The following is a 14,579-nucleotide window of genomic DNA, read 5'->3' as shown; positions in this document are numbered from 1 at the left end:
TGTTATAATAATTTCATTTTCGCATTTTTCACACCCACCTCGCACCCACCTAGGATTGTAATTGGATACTGATATGATATGATGTGATCTGTAATACTAAGTTGTTTCATGGTAGTAGGTTGTACTGTATGTCCCATCGGTCAATCGGCCAAATCCAATCCTTAGGCCCATCGGCCAAGGTCGAAAAAACTCGTACATAAAAGACTATCGGTCTAGCGGCCTGACAAACCGCATAGCGTCGCTAAAAGACTATCGGTCGAATGGCCTAATGAACAAACTGTAGGACCATCGGTCAAACGGTTAAACAAATAAGTCAAAAACCACGTTCAGGCCCATCGGTCCATCGGTGACACCTAAACGAGCGACTCTGATCCCTAATGGCACATCGGTCGATCGGACAAGCACGAGCAGCACCTAAACATAATAAAGGACAATCGGTAAATCAACCATCGGTTGATCAATCTCTTTAGACTCGCGTGGTGCCTTGCATACGTTCGTCGGTCGATCAGCCATACACGAGTCGTTTACGTTAAAAACAAGGCACAACTAATCCAGTCAAGCGGCCATCGGACGCACGGTCGAACAACCAGTCAATCGGGTTAATTAACGTTAAACGAGTCAGTAATCTTGATTAAAGGATCATTGGGCCGTAATTAAGGAATCCTAATCACAGGCCCACACCGAAAACTATAAATAGGGCCCAAAGGTAGGTTGGTGAGGATCTTTAATTCGCATTTATTATAGCAGTTACACTGATACACCGATCGGTTAATTATTGACTTAAGCATCGGAGCCCTTTAGACAGGTACCCCGATCGTCATCCCAGCCGATCGAGCAAATGAGTAGATTTTCTTGGAGAAGAAGTTACCGCTGTAGTGAGAAGTGGAGTAAGCTTGAAGAGGTTCTTTAGTAGGCTCTTGGCCCCTACCCCCGAAACATTTTGGCGCCCACCGTGGGGCCGAACAGTCTTCTTTAAGACAATATACCCTTATGGTGACCACAAGAAACCGGAATAGCAACATGGATGGAGGAAGAATGGCGGATGATCAGGCGGACACCAGGGAGATGATAAGGGCAATGCAGTAGAGGATGGATGAGATGCAGAGAAACTATGAAGTACAGATGCAGATCTTTCGGGAGGAGAACGCCGCCCTGCGGCGGAAGGAAGAGGGAGTCCCGTTGACGCCTACGGTACCAAATCCGCTGAGACTGAGTCGGGTGCAACAGCATCGTGAAGCCGAACGGATGGAGAGTCGCCCCCCACCAACGGGACAGGAGCAATCACAGCCTGCCCAAGTTGAGAAGACGCAGGCGTCGAGGGGACATCTGTCGCACACGATGGCCGAGAGTTCGGGAGCAAATGATGGAGGTCGCCCGTCACGTCAACCGATCCCTGCGTCGGGGTTCTCCCCCTTCACCCCATACATTCTGGAGACGCCGCTACCGGAGAAGTGGAAAATGCCGACGTTTGACAAGTACGACGACACGACGAACCCTGACAACCACATGCGAGTCTTTATGCACCAGATGATGTTCCATGCAGTTAGTGACCCCATCTGGTGCCGTGTTTTCTCAACCTCTCTCACTAGGGAGGCGCTGGAATGGTTTTCCGAGCTGCCAACCGACAGTATTGATTCTTTTGCCACTCTGAAGACAAGGTTTAGCACACAGTTCGCACCCTTGAGGCCGGTCATCTTGACAGTCGACAACCTGGTGAACATCCGGCAGGAGGATGGGGAATCACTGAGGAGTTATCTTGATCGGTACAACCGGATGTCGGTCAAGATAAAGGATCTCAGCGACGAGATCGCCCGGCATCATTTCTCGTATGGGCTCCAGCCTGGTGTTTTTGCGGACAAGATAAGCCGCAAAAGGCCAAAGACGATGGAGGAGATGAGGGAACGGGCGGCCAAGTTCATACAGATGGAAGATATGCAAGAATTCCGGGTGAGGAAGAGGGAGAAGGAGGATGCCGTAGTTTTGAAGACCGCCTCTCGGCCGAACAAACCCTTGACTCGGCCCAGTGAGAGAAAAACACCTAGGTTCACGACGTATACCCCCTTGGTCGTCCCTCGGGCGAAGATTCTACAAGAAGCTTTTAATGCCGACTCACTTCCTGCGGCCAGGAAGAAGCCCCCACCACCCGATGCCGATGGGAGCAAGCACTGCCAGTATCATCGGACTATCGGCCACACCACCGAGGAGTGCCATACGCTCCGCGACAAGATCGAGGAGCTCATCCGGCAGGGGCATTTGAAGAAGTATGTCCGGCAGGATCGACCTCCGCACGGCCCAGTGCAGAGCAGAAGTCCCGCACGAAGAGCTCCCCCAGCCCGGCGGGAGAAGCGGAGAGAGCCAGAGCCTGAGAGGCGAAGGAGAGGGCCATCACGGACTCATCGAAGCCCAAGAAGGAGTCGCAGTCGGAGCCAGGATAAACCTTTGAAGGGTTATATCAATACTATCTCCGGAGGCTTCGCCGGAGGAGGATCGAGTTCGGCTGCTCGGAAGAGGCATGTTCGGGCACTGAAATCGGTTCATCTGGTGGAGAAGAAGGTCCGGTCGATGCCCCCCATCATGTTTACGGACAAAGACTTCAAGGCGCCCGACCCTGATCATGATGACCCGATGGTCATCTCAATCGAGGTGGCCGAATACGGGATCGAGAAGGTGCTAGTAGACCAGGGAAGCTCCGTCAACATCTTATACTGGAAGACTTTCCAGAAGACGAACCTCTCCGAGGACCTGATCGTCCCCTATAACGAGCAGATCGTCGGATTCTCGGGCGAACGAGTCAACATAAGGGGCTACCTGGATCTTCGTACCAGGATCGGCTCGCGGAAGGACGGCCGGGAGGTAAGGGTTAGATTTCTTTTAGTTGAAGCTAATACCTCGTACAATGTGTTGCTAAGGAGGCCTTGTCTAAACGCCTTCGGAGCGATCGTCTCCACTCTGCACTTAGCCATGAAATTCCTGTCGGATAAGGGGAGGATATGCACTGTGCATGCAAATCAACAAATCGCCAGACAATGCTATGCTGCAGGGTTGAAGATCCCTCCTTACAGCTGTTCGCGAAAGCAGCACCGATCAGAGGTGGCCATGACAGATTTGGACCCCCGAACGAACACGGAGGATCGGATGCAGCCGGAAGGAGAAACGAAGGACATCCTGATCGGGAAGCATTCGGAGCAGGTCACCAAGATCGGGGGAACCCTCAAACTAGAGGAAGAAGAGCTCCTGGGGGCAGTGATTTTAGAAAATGTCGATCTGTTCGCATGGTCGACCGCCAACATGCCAGGCGTCCATCCGGACGTCATGTCTCATAAGTTGGCCATCTTCCGTGAAGCGCGCCCGGTTACTCAGAAGAAAAGGAAAATGGGAGAGGAGCGTAGGAGAGCAGTTGAGGAAGAGGTGAGGAAGCTGGAAGGAGCTGGTTTCATCAGAGAGATCAAGTATACTACTTGGTTGGCTAACGTAGTCATGGTGAAGAAGACGAGCGGAAAGTGGAGGATGTGTACAGTCTTCACCGATCTCAACAAGGCCTGCCCGAAGAACGCGTACCCCCTACCCAGCATCGATCGGCTGGTGGATGGAGCTTCGGGGCACAACTTCCTAAGCTTTCTGGATGCATACTCAGGGTACAATCAAATCCCTATGTATGGTCCAGATAAATCCAAAACGGCGTTCATGATAGATCGGGCAAATTTCAGCTACGAGGTCACGCCGTTCGGCCTGAAGAACGCAGGGGCCACCTATCAGAGGCTGATGGATCGGGTGTTCAGGGGACAAATCGGTCGGTCCGTGGAGGTGTACGTGGACGACATGGTCGTGAAGTCTCAAACGGCTGCGGACCACGCGCGCGACCTCAAGGAGGTCTTTCACCAAGTGCGCAAGTACAACATGCATCTCAACCCGGAGAAGTGTGTCTTCGGGGTGCCGGCCGGGAAATTTCTAGGATTCATGCTGACCGCCCGGGGGATCGAGGCCAATCCTGACAAGTGCGCCGCCATCATCGAAATGAGGAGTCCCAGAAATCTGAAGGAAATCCAGCGATTGGTCGGACGATTGACCTCTCTCACGCGGTTCCTGCCCAAACTCACGGAGAAAGTCCGACCGATTTTAAAGATCATGAAGAAACAGACCGCGAATAAGTGGGATGATCTGTGCGAGACAACGTTTCAGTAGATAAAGGAGATGATCATCTGTCCCCCTATCCTGAGCCGACCGATAGAGGGCTTACCTTTGCAGTTATACTTGTCAGTGTCAGACGACACGATCAGCGCAACCTTGGTACAGGAGAGTCCAGAGCAACGGCCAGTGTACTTCATCAGCTGTGTGTTGCAAAGTGCGGAAACGAGGTATCAGTTAATTGAGAAGATGGCCTTGGCGCTATTAACAGCCGCACGCCGACTGCGCCAATACTTCCAGAGTCACCAAGTGATCGTCCGTATCGATCATCCCATAGCCAAGATTCTCCGGAAGCCGGACTTGGTCGGGCGAATGATTGCTTGGTCGATCGAGTTATCCGAGTTCGGATTGAAGTACGAACCTAGAGGATCTGTCAAAGGACAGCATTTAGCAGACTTTGCGGCCGAACTCCACGGACCGATCCCCCAGTCGGAGCAAGCGTGGGTTCTCTTCATCGACGGATCATCAGACAAACGCAATGCCGGAGCGGGAATCGTCATTGAAGGGCCGAGCGGTTTCACGGTTGAGCACTCCTTACAGTTCAAGTTTAAAGCCTCGAACAACCAAGCAGAATACGAAGCGCTGATTGTCGGGCTAAGGCTGGCAAAAGACTTGGGAGCGACAAGATTAAAGTGCAACACCGATTCGGAGCTGGTTGTCGGGCAGGTACAGGGGGAATACCAAGTTAAGGACGACCTGCTGCTTCAGTATTATAACAAAGTGGTCGAAGCTATGAAGGAGTTCGAAGAAATTACCATCCACCACATTCTCCGAGCGGAAAATACCAGAGCCGATAGGCTATCTAAGCTGGCGGAAGGAAAAGAGAAGGGTCAGCTGAAAACAATCATCAGGCAGACCTTGACGAGACCCTCAGCAGGAGAATGCGCGACGGCAGATCGGTCGGCGGATTGGATGGGGAAGGTCCGAGAACTCCTAAGAAGGTGCGACGCAGGAGAAGAAGTGAAACCGATGGAGAGACGACGAGCACTCCGGTTTGTGGTCATCAGAGAAGACCTCTATAAGAGGGGCTTTACAATGCCGCTCCTCAAGTGCCTATCGGGAGAAGAAGCCGAGTATGTTATGAATGAAGTCCACAATGGTATTTGTGGTATGCACACCGGTCGGAGGACGATGAAAGCAAGGATACTCCAGGCGGGTTATTATTGGCCGACTATGGAGCAAGACTGCGAAGTCATGATACGCAAGTGTGAAGGTTGCCAGGCCCATGGAAACGATGTCAAAAGGGCTCCGACCGAGCTACATAGCCTGACAGCCCCGTGGCCGTTCGCACAGTGGGGTATGGACATCGTCGGACCTTTCCCTGTCGACCGAGCGTAGAAGAAGTTCATACTCGTCGCGGTGGACTATTTCACCAAATGGGTCGAAGCAGAGGCCCTAGCCAACATCACCGCTCGGCAGGTCCATTCCTTCGTCTGGCGAAACATTATCTGCCGCTTCGGCCTTCCCCACACAATCATTACCGACAACGGCCGTCAGTTTATCGACAAGAAGCTGAAGGACTTTTATAAGCAAATAGGGATACGTCACGTGACCAGCTCGGTCGAGCATCCACAAACCAATGGCCAGGCTGAGGCCATGAACAAAGTTATAGTGGCGGAGTTGAAGAAAAGGTTGGGAGAAGCCAAAGGAGCGTGGGTGGACGAGCTTCCGCAGGTCCTTTGGGCTTATCGATGCACCCCGCATAGGACAACGGGAGAATCACCTTTCAACCTGACGTACGAAACGGATGTTATGCTACTAGTTGAAGTCGGGGAGCCGACTCTTCGGCGGGACATGCAAAATTTAGAGGTCAACTGTGGACGCCTGCGCGAGGAGTTGGACTGGACGACCGAACGAAGAGAAAGAGCGGCCGTGCGAGCTGAAGCGTGCAAAAGGTTGGTGGCAAGAAGGTATAATGCGAAGGTTAAACCATGGAGCTTCATCCGAGGAGACTTGGTGTGGAGGAAGACGAATGAAGCGCAAAAAAAGTCAGCACAAGGAAAGTTAGCACCCAATTGGGAGGGCCCGTTCCGCGTGACCGAAAGCCTACAGAACGGAGCCTATCGGCTGGAATATTTGAGCGGTAGAGAAATACCAAACACATGGAACGCGTCGCACCTAAAGATGTATTATAGTTGACATTAAGAATAAAATGAGCGTTTCATGCAACTTCATCTAACAAACTGACCGACGGGGCTCCCTACGGGACCCGAACAAAGCCTGACCGATCAAGGCGCGGACTTTCAAGAGGAAGTCCCGCTCGGTCAGCACCGATCTAAGCGATCTAATTAACCCCACGGGTACATAAGTGACACGAGTTGTCCAAACCGATTGAGGTACGATACCTACGATCTAAGCAATAAAAATTGAACGCGCAAACAAAGGTCAACCGTTCGGGTCAAATAATCAAGAGAACATTGCCAGAAACAAATTGAACAAAGGTCCGACTGGTCCGATGTTAGGCGCAGCTAATCGACGAAAATAACTTAAGTTAAACAATAAAATAGCCGATCGCCAGCGAGGAACGATAAAAGAAAGATGGCCGACCGCCAGCGAGGAACGATAAAAGAAAAATGGCCGACCGCCAGCGAGTAACAATAAAAGAAACATGGCCGATCGCCAGCGCGAAACAATAAACAACAGAAAATGGTTGGTCGAGATAAAAGCGAGCAGACAAAATAAGGAGAAGGCATCTAATATTTACATAAGTGTTTGTCAAAAAATGCCTAATAACCGATCGAACGCGATCAACCGCATGGTCGATCGGGTTCGATCGGTTATGTCAAAATACACAAGGAAATGTAAAAATTAAGTGTTCGCGGGAGGATCATTCACCTCGTCCAGCCGGTCGAAGACCCTTTCCAGTTTTCCGTCGACCACCCCCAAATGTACATCAAACCGGTCGGGGGAGCATTGGTAATAAAAGACGGCTTGATCGACAGCATTCTGGAAGCCCGTCTCGTATTGAGCAAAAACTTGCTCGTCGGCCACTCGTAGCTCGGCCTGGAACTTCTTGGCTTTTTTCTGCCAATCTGAAGCTGATCCGGCAGCTGCCATGTGCTCCAATTTCAGATCGTCAAAACGTCGTTGGAGCTTGCGAAGTTCCTCAGCAGCCTCATTCGCCTTCGTTTGCTCCGCCTTCGCCCGATCATCAGCAGCCTTCAGCAGACCGGCGCACTTGGCGTGCTCAGCTTTTATGCCATTAAGCCGGTCGAACTGGATCTTCAGGTCCGACGCCAAGGCCTTCACCTCCCGGAGTTCCACCTTCGCTGCTGCGAGCTCCTTCTCCAAGCTCTCCATCCTACTCCGGTCAGGACGGGGAAACTTGGTGTAAATTGCAGCAAGCTTGAGGGTCAGTTCCCCGGCCGTTCGGAGAGCCTCCTCCTCGGACACATCCTTCAACATGTCCTTGACGCGAGGCCCCAAGTGAAAGGAGACCTCCTCGTCGAGCCGAACTTCGTTGTCAAGGAGGGCAGTAGCCAGTGATCCAGAAGCTTCGGCCCTCTTGCTCCTCTTGGACAACCGGCCGGTGGGAGAGTCATCCCTTTTAGACTTTTTGCCTTTATCCACTGCAGTGCCAGCAGTGGCAGAACCGGGGGCCTTAACGACGAAGCGGGGCCTGGTGGCGACGCCTGAGGCGCCGGTCGGAGCAACGGTGGCAGGAGTAGAAGCTGTCGAAGGGGCAGCGGGGACGCTGTGGAGGGGGGTGACCTCCTCAGCGGCATCCTCTTCTCTTCGACGAGTCTTGGCGCGAGCCAAAAACTCAGCATTGGAGACGGTTGTTAGAGCCATAATATCTGCGAAACAAGAGAAAACAGGTAAATCAATTGCAACCATTGAGACGACCGAGAAGATCAGAACAACTAACCATAAACCGCCCTCGGCAAATCCGGGGAGCGGAGGCATTGGATCAGCAGCTGCGGGGGGATCTTGTCGGGCAGGGTCTTGAGGACGGCCAGGTTAGCCCGCTCGGCAGGAGTCAAGCGGTCTTCAGCCCAAGGATCGGTGGGAGGGGGAAAAGCCGTCCAGTATAAGGGGAACTTCGGGCGACCCTCCTCATCCAATATGTATTTTCTTCCTCGACCAGGAATCACGACCTTAAAAAAGCCGGTCTTGAAACCTTTGTAGGAGGCGAGGTAAAAGGTGAACAAGCTTTTGTTCGCCCCAAGAAAGGATACCCACCCTTTCGAAGCCGTCGGCCGGGTCTTATAGAAATGTAGAAACAAAGGCATGGTCGCTGTCAGGCCCGCCCTCGGCATAGAACGTCGAACGCCTGCATCGACGCCCAGGCGTTCGGGTGTATCTGGGTCGGCGCACATTGGATCTGGCGGAGGACCGCCATCTGCCAGTCGGCAAACGGCACAGTCAGACCCAAGTCATGGAAGAGATAGGCGTAGACATAGAAGAACTCTAGCTTCGCCGCTCCCTTTCCATGGCAGATTCTCTCGTTGCCGGCACACACCTTGACCCAGAGAAGTCCATCCTCCACCTCGTCGCCAAAAACTTTGGTCCGCTCGACCAGATCCCCAAGGTCGTTGCCCCATCGAAACCTCGTCGCATGCGTACGCGGCTCATAAGGGGCCCAATCATATCCCTGTATCTCTGGCAGATTAGCTTGTTCCCCCTCATCGTGAACGTCGATGCTTATGACGTCCCCACTCTCATCCGAAGCAATGACCTTTCGGGGGTAGGGGCCAAGAGCCTACTAAAGAACCTCTTCAAGCTTACTACTTCTCACTACAACGGTAACTTCTTCTCCAAGAAAATCTACTCCTTTGCTCGATCGGCTGGGATGACGATCGGGGTACCTGTCTAAAGGGCTCCGATGCTTAATTCAGTAATTAACCGATCGGTGTATCAGTGTAACTGTTGTAATAAATGCGAATTAAAGATCCTCACCAACCTACCTTTGGGCCCTATTTATAGTTTTCGGTGTGGGCCTGTGATTAGGGTTCCTTAATTACGGCCCAATGATCCTTTAATCAAGATTACTGACTCGTTTAACGTTAATTAACCCGATTGACTGGTTGTTCGACCGTGCGACCGATGGCCGCTTGACTGGATTAGTTGTGCCTTGTTTTTGACGTGAACGACTCGTGTATGGCTGATCGACCGACGTACGTATGCAAGGGACCACGCGAGTCTAAAGAGATTGATCAACCGATGGTTGATTTACCGATTGTCCTTTATTATGTTTAGGTGCTGCTCGTGCTTGTCCGATCGACCGATGTGCCATTAGGGATCAGAGTCGCTCGTTTAGGTGTCACCGATGGACCGATGGGCCTAAACGTGGTTTTTGACTTATTTGTTTAACCGTTTGACCGATGGTCCTACAGTTTGTTCATTAGGTCGTTCGACCGATAGTCTTTTAGCGACACTATGCAGTTTGTCAGGCCGTTCGACCGATAGTCTTTTATGTACGAGTTTTTTCGACATTGGCCGATGGGCCTGAGGATTGGATTTGGCCGATTGACCGATGGGACATACAGTACATAGGTTTTTCTTCTTCAATTATCTTTAATGATTTAAGGACACCTATTTTAAGTGGATACATAAAATGGGTTTCCTTCGTGTAGGTCTGATAGCAATTTTCACGGTCTTTGTTTGTCTAATTGTACTTTTTTGTAGGATCTCTATGTCATGATAACGTATTAAAATTATAGTTCTTTGTTTATTTTCTCGTCGGCTAGTGATGTTCTACCAAACTTGAAAGAAGAATTTGATATGATAATGTATTTGCAATAACCACAAATTGCTACAAATAGTTTTGGTTTTCAATATAAAATAATATAAACATTTAGTTGTAAAGAATGTCTTACATAATTTTAATGAAGTACAATAATAAAAAAAAAAACCTTTATGATTTAATTTAAAAATAAAAGAAATTTTTTGAAATAATTTAGGAAAACATATATATTTAATCTTTAATGAAATCTAACTATTTTTCAGCAAATACCTAACAAGTAAACCAGATTCTTTTCAAGCAAGACAAGTAGCAAATAAATACTATTCATTCACGTTCTATTTTGTTGTAACTATCCATTCATCGATGGCGGATCTTGACTAATAATTATGGGGGAGCCAAATTAATATATTCAAAATTTTGAAGTTGTATTTGATATGAACATCATTTTAGATACGCTATCTTAATTTCATCCTTTTTACTTATTGAATATTCTCATATTTGAATATGTTTTCCTGTATAATATTGTTTCAAAGAATTAATATCAAATTCATCATCAGTTGTAATTTTTTAACCTTAAGAAATGACTCCCCTAGTTGAACAATTGAATTATAAGTACGATATTCTGTTTTATGTCAAGAATTTGAATTTGTTTTCATTTTCATTTTCATCTTCGTGGGTAGTTTTCCTTTTATTATTTTTAAAAAATAAATATAAATTTTTTTACTCTTCATCAATTGACCTACTTATTTTAAGTTTGAAATTCAAAAATAGTTTATTATAATCTAATGAAAAGTTCAAAGATATAATTAATAAAAGAAAACTCTAATAATCAAGTCACAATTGAAAATTTGTTATAAAAAAAAGCACATAGGTTATTATTTTTCTTCTATCTTAATAAAAAGTGAACATACAAAGGCTCATGAGATAAAAAAAATAATGCTAACTATAATAAATTATAAAATTTTAAATTACAAAATTTTAAAATAATAAAATAATAAAAGGATATAGGTCACAAGTCAGTAAAGTAACATGGAAAGATAATAATTACGCAGTCCCTTAAGAGCCACATCATCCCATTAAGAAAAAAAGTTAACATCATAGACTTAATTAGTACTCAATGGATCACAAAAATTTATCACGACTCAATCAAAAGTTCTCAAGTTTATCAGGAACCTAAAAAATAATTAAACAAAAAAAATAAAAAATACATAATTTATTTTTTAATAATTTTTAATATATACATTTAATTTAAAATTTTTTAAAAATATTAAAAAATTCAATATATAAATTTTTAAAAATTCAAAAAAAAAATTGGGGGAGCCGTGGCCCTCCCTTGCCCTATAAAAGCTCCGCCAGTGATCGGCTGACATCTACCAAAAGTACACATCAAGAAGAAAAATGATGCAATTTTACAATATGCTTTGTTCACGCAACACTAGATATGGAAGGCTTTTTCGTGATGACATCTTTTCAAAGTGCTAGCTCAATCATTTGAACTGTTTTGTATCGTTTTATACTATATATATAACTAGTATTTTGACGTTATTTTTTAGATAAATAAATTTAGTTTTATATAGTAATTAGTAAAAGATAAATATTAATTTTTAAATAGTGATGATAAATATGATAAATATGATTTAAAATGCTTAAATACTTTTTTGTCCTTATTTTCGTAGTGTTTGTTGCTGATGGTCCTCATTTTGACAAAATGTTTAAAATGGTCCTCATTTTTACCGAATGTTTAAAATGGTCCTCATTTTCGCAATTCGTGTTTTATTTGGTCCTTTTCTGTAACACCGTTTAAATCATTAACGAAGATTGTATAAGTGACACTGTTTGTATTAGGGTGTGTTACGTGTACTGTACATGTGTGGTAATTAGATATTTGAGGATAAATAAGTGAGGTAGGATTTTGGTAAGGAATGTTTGGGCAGTTGGTGAGTTTTGGCAATCTTGTTCCTCCATTCCTAATTGGTGTTGCTGCAATCTTCTTCTTCCTGCAATCCCATTATATAGGTATGCTACGGTCCTAATCTTCTTCTTCCTTGCAGCACCACTACCAACACCAGAAGAACCATCTCATCAGTTTAGGATGAAATCACAGATTAGGAGGAGGTCATGATAGCAGCTACAAACGTCTTAGTTATTTTTTGGAATTTTTGATGTAGAATTCATTATTGATGTACTGCATTTTGACTTTCCTTAAACTTCGTTCAATTTCACCTTTGCCAAACATTGATGTAGTGCATTTTGATGAGGATGAATTAATGTTATGAATTTAACTTCTTCCATACTTAGATCAATTTAATTTTTCCCAAGCTTAGATCAATATCACTTACTTCAATTTCAATGCTCAGATTAAAATGTCATTTTAATATCAACATAATCAAACTAATTCATTTCTTCATTTAACAATAGTACAAAACAGATTGGACTTTAAAAGATTATACACAATAACAGTACGAATAATACAATAACAACACAAGTGAACCCTATTACTAATTGCAGTCTCTTCTCAGCAACCTTCAATGACTTCTCCAAATCATTAATTTGCCTCATTTGTGTCATGATGATGACATTCTTTTCATCAACACCACCATTTGAAAAAGTTGCAGCCCACATTATTGGAACCACCACTCTGTAAATCAATAAACCAAAAATTAAAATCAATTTATTATTAACACAAAAATAAAAACAGATTGTACCCAAAATTTTCTACCAATATTCTTTGGAATTAGACTATTTCTAAGCAAAAGAAAAGAGAGAACAAAAGATTCATAGACATTTAGTACATTATTATATATCTTACTTTCATGATAAGAATATAATGCAGGGAATAGTAATAAACGTCATTTTTGTATTTTTGGAATGAATGCTAACTCAGTGCAACATATATTTATTCAAAAGCAACAAATGTATTCTAATTACCAGCTTCAGAACCCTCTGAGTGGAAAATAATAGGATGACATCTCTTATCTTCATTCATCAAACTTGAATTTTAAAAGTGGCTCACAAGGGCAGACTTCCTTGAATTTGAGCATATGCCAAAGAAGCAACTTTTTCGCTATTAAATTTCTCCCATTTCTTCCTGTTGAATGTTTGCAAAATCAACGGTGTTGCCAATAATGCGTCATTTAACAAAGGGGATATATCACAAAGCTTTTCTAATAACTCTATCTTGATTAACTAAATGTCAAGATATCCAGGTAAATTAAATTTAACAAAGAAAATATAAGAAACTGTGACCTTATTTGTAGAAAACGTTCACTCACTAAAACAACAGAAACATTCAAAAGAAAAATGAGCAAAAGAAATTCCCATAAAAACCTCTTAGAATGGAATAATAAGAGAGGGTGACAGCATATTGATAAATGCATAGCCAACATTGCATTTATTCTGCAGTTAGAAGAAGAAAAAAAATAATCAGCCTCACAAGTTTGAAAAGCAAGTTACAGGAATAATAAACGAACTCCTGGAAGAACAAACAATTTACCTTAAAGTTAATTGGCAGATAGAGAAAATCATAAGTACCCGAGGCGACAATGAAGAATCACGATCACCATAAGGTGTAATTCTCCAATGATTACCAAAAATGCATCATCACATCTCAGATAATTTAAACAAAAATATGTCTTCAGTTGTTAGCTCTTGATCCTTGATGGGTAAATCAACTACATCAATAAAGGTTATAGAAGTTATTGGAAAGACAATCTATGTTGGATCTAGTTATGGAGGAAGCTGAAGTGCAACCTAAAGAAATCTAGAATTTGAGAAGCTAGCTTCTCGAATGCAACCTGAAGACCAACATATAAAATCAGGATCCTCAGGCAACATTTTGAAAGGCTTAATGTAACACCCAACAAAAACTTGGAGGAGATAAAATTAACAGCCCAAAGATTCATTGGTTGTACCTGAGGCTGATGCATAACATTTCCTTGATAGCACATGTAAACTTCTTTTTGAGAACACGGTTGATTGAAAATTAAAAAGTTGTTTTCAATCCTTTTAAAGCAATCCTGAAAAAAAAATCTATAATATAAAGTACACACAGTGAAATCTCTTCAGTCAAACTCAATAATGAAAATCTCTCCAGTCAATATTCATGCTTATATATGAAAAGGGCAGTCCATGCAATAGAGAACCTAATGGAAAGAAGTATAAACCATAGAAGATGCTAGATCATAAAACTTTGAAGTTCAACCGCCTTTCCACCAAATAACATAATTGTGTGTTGAGGGTGACCTTTGCTACAATTTAAAATCTATGATTAGGCTTTTCCAATTAAGATCACTAGATTTAAATTAACTCAATAAAAAATCAATTCTTGCAACCTTGAAACAAAGAAACTCCATGTTATTGACTGTCTAAGTTTTCCTCATCATTCTATCATTGTCATTCTATCCTTCTTCTCTGCACTTTTTGACTCATGTAAACCCAAACTTCTATTCCTTGGCCCGATAACTTCTCTTGTTCCTCTCGCTCTGTTTACAAAAAAAAAAATAAAAATAAAAATGTATAACTAAACAAAGCTCCCAATAAAAATGTTTACATAACTTTTTGTTTAACTGGAGTTTGGAACCATTGAATACCAAAACCTAAAATTTATTTCTGCATTCAGTCCTGCACCATAAAAAATCCTTGTCAGAAGAATAGAAAACCCCGAAAAGAAGAATGAAAAAATCCTAAAAATTGAAGAACAACGTATTAA

At 44.3% G+C, this 14,579-nt stretch overlaps 2 protein-coding genes and 1 long non-coding RNA gene across 3 annotated transcripts; 2 read left to right on the top strand and 1 right to left on the bottom strand.

Annotated features, from left to right (window-relative positions):
* The first annotated feature begins 1,089 nt into the window (after nt 1–1,089).
* On the top strand, nt 1,090–4,182 carry LOC114165467. Its single transcript, XM_028050085.1, has one exon. It carries the CDS (start codon nt 1,090–1,092, stop codon nt 4,180–4,182), a length of 3,093 nt encoding a protein of 1,030 aa, XP_027905886.1.
* A 9-nt stretch (nt 4,183–4,191) lies between these two features.
* Nucleotides 4,192–5,523, top strand: LOC114165466. The gene has a single exon (XM_028050084.1). It carries the CDS (start codon nt 4,192–4,194, stop codon nt 5,521–5,523), a length of 1,332 nt encoding a protein of 443 aa, XP_027905885.1.
* A 7,289-nt stretch (nt 5,524–12,812) lies between these two features.
* On the bottom strand, nt 12,813–14,101 carry LOC114166011. Its single transcript, XR_003599828.1, has 4 exons — nt 13,783–14,101; nt 13,365–13,542; nt 13,199–13,267; nt 12,813–12,959 (listed from the first exon to the last, which is right to left on the bottom strand). It is a non-coding gene; the product is annotated as an uncharacterized LOC114166011 (long non-coding RNA).
* Between the last annotated feature and the right edge of the window lie 478 nt (nt 14,102–14,579).

The sequence above is a fragment of the Vigna unguiculata genome, chromosome 10 (assembly GCF_004118075.2).
Source record: "Vigna unguiculata cultivar IT97K-499-35 chromosome 10, ASM411807v1, whole genome shotgun sequence".
NCBI lineage: Eukaryota > Viridiplantae > Streptophyta > Magnoliopsida > Fabales > Fabaceae > Vigna > Vigna unguiculata.
The sequence above is the reverse complement of the archived record's forward strand: the minus strand, read 5'-3'. Positions and strand labels throughout refer to the sequence as shown.

Bases quoted from the DNA above. Each gene is read 5' to 3' on its own strand.
- LOC114165467 (XM_028050085.1), top strand. From the start codon at position 1,090: ATGGATGAGATGCAGAGAAACTATGAAGTACAGATGCAGATCTTTCGG.
- LOC114165466 (XM_028050084.1), top strand. From the start codon at position 4,192: ATGATCATCTGTCCCCCTATCCTGAGCCGACCGATAGAGGGCTTACCT.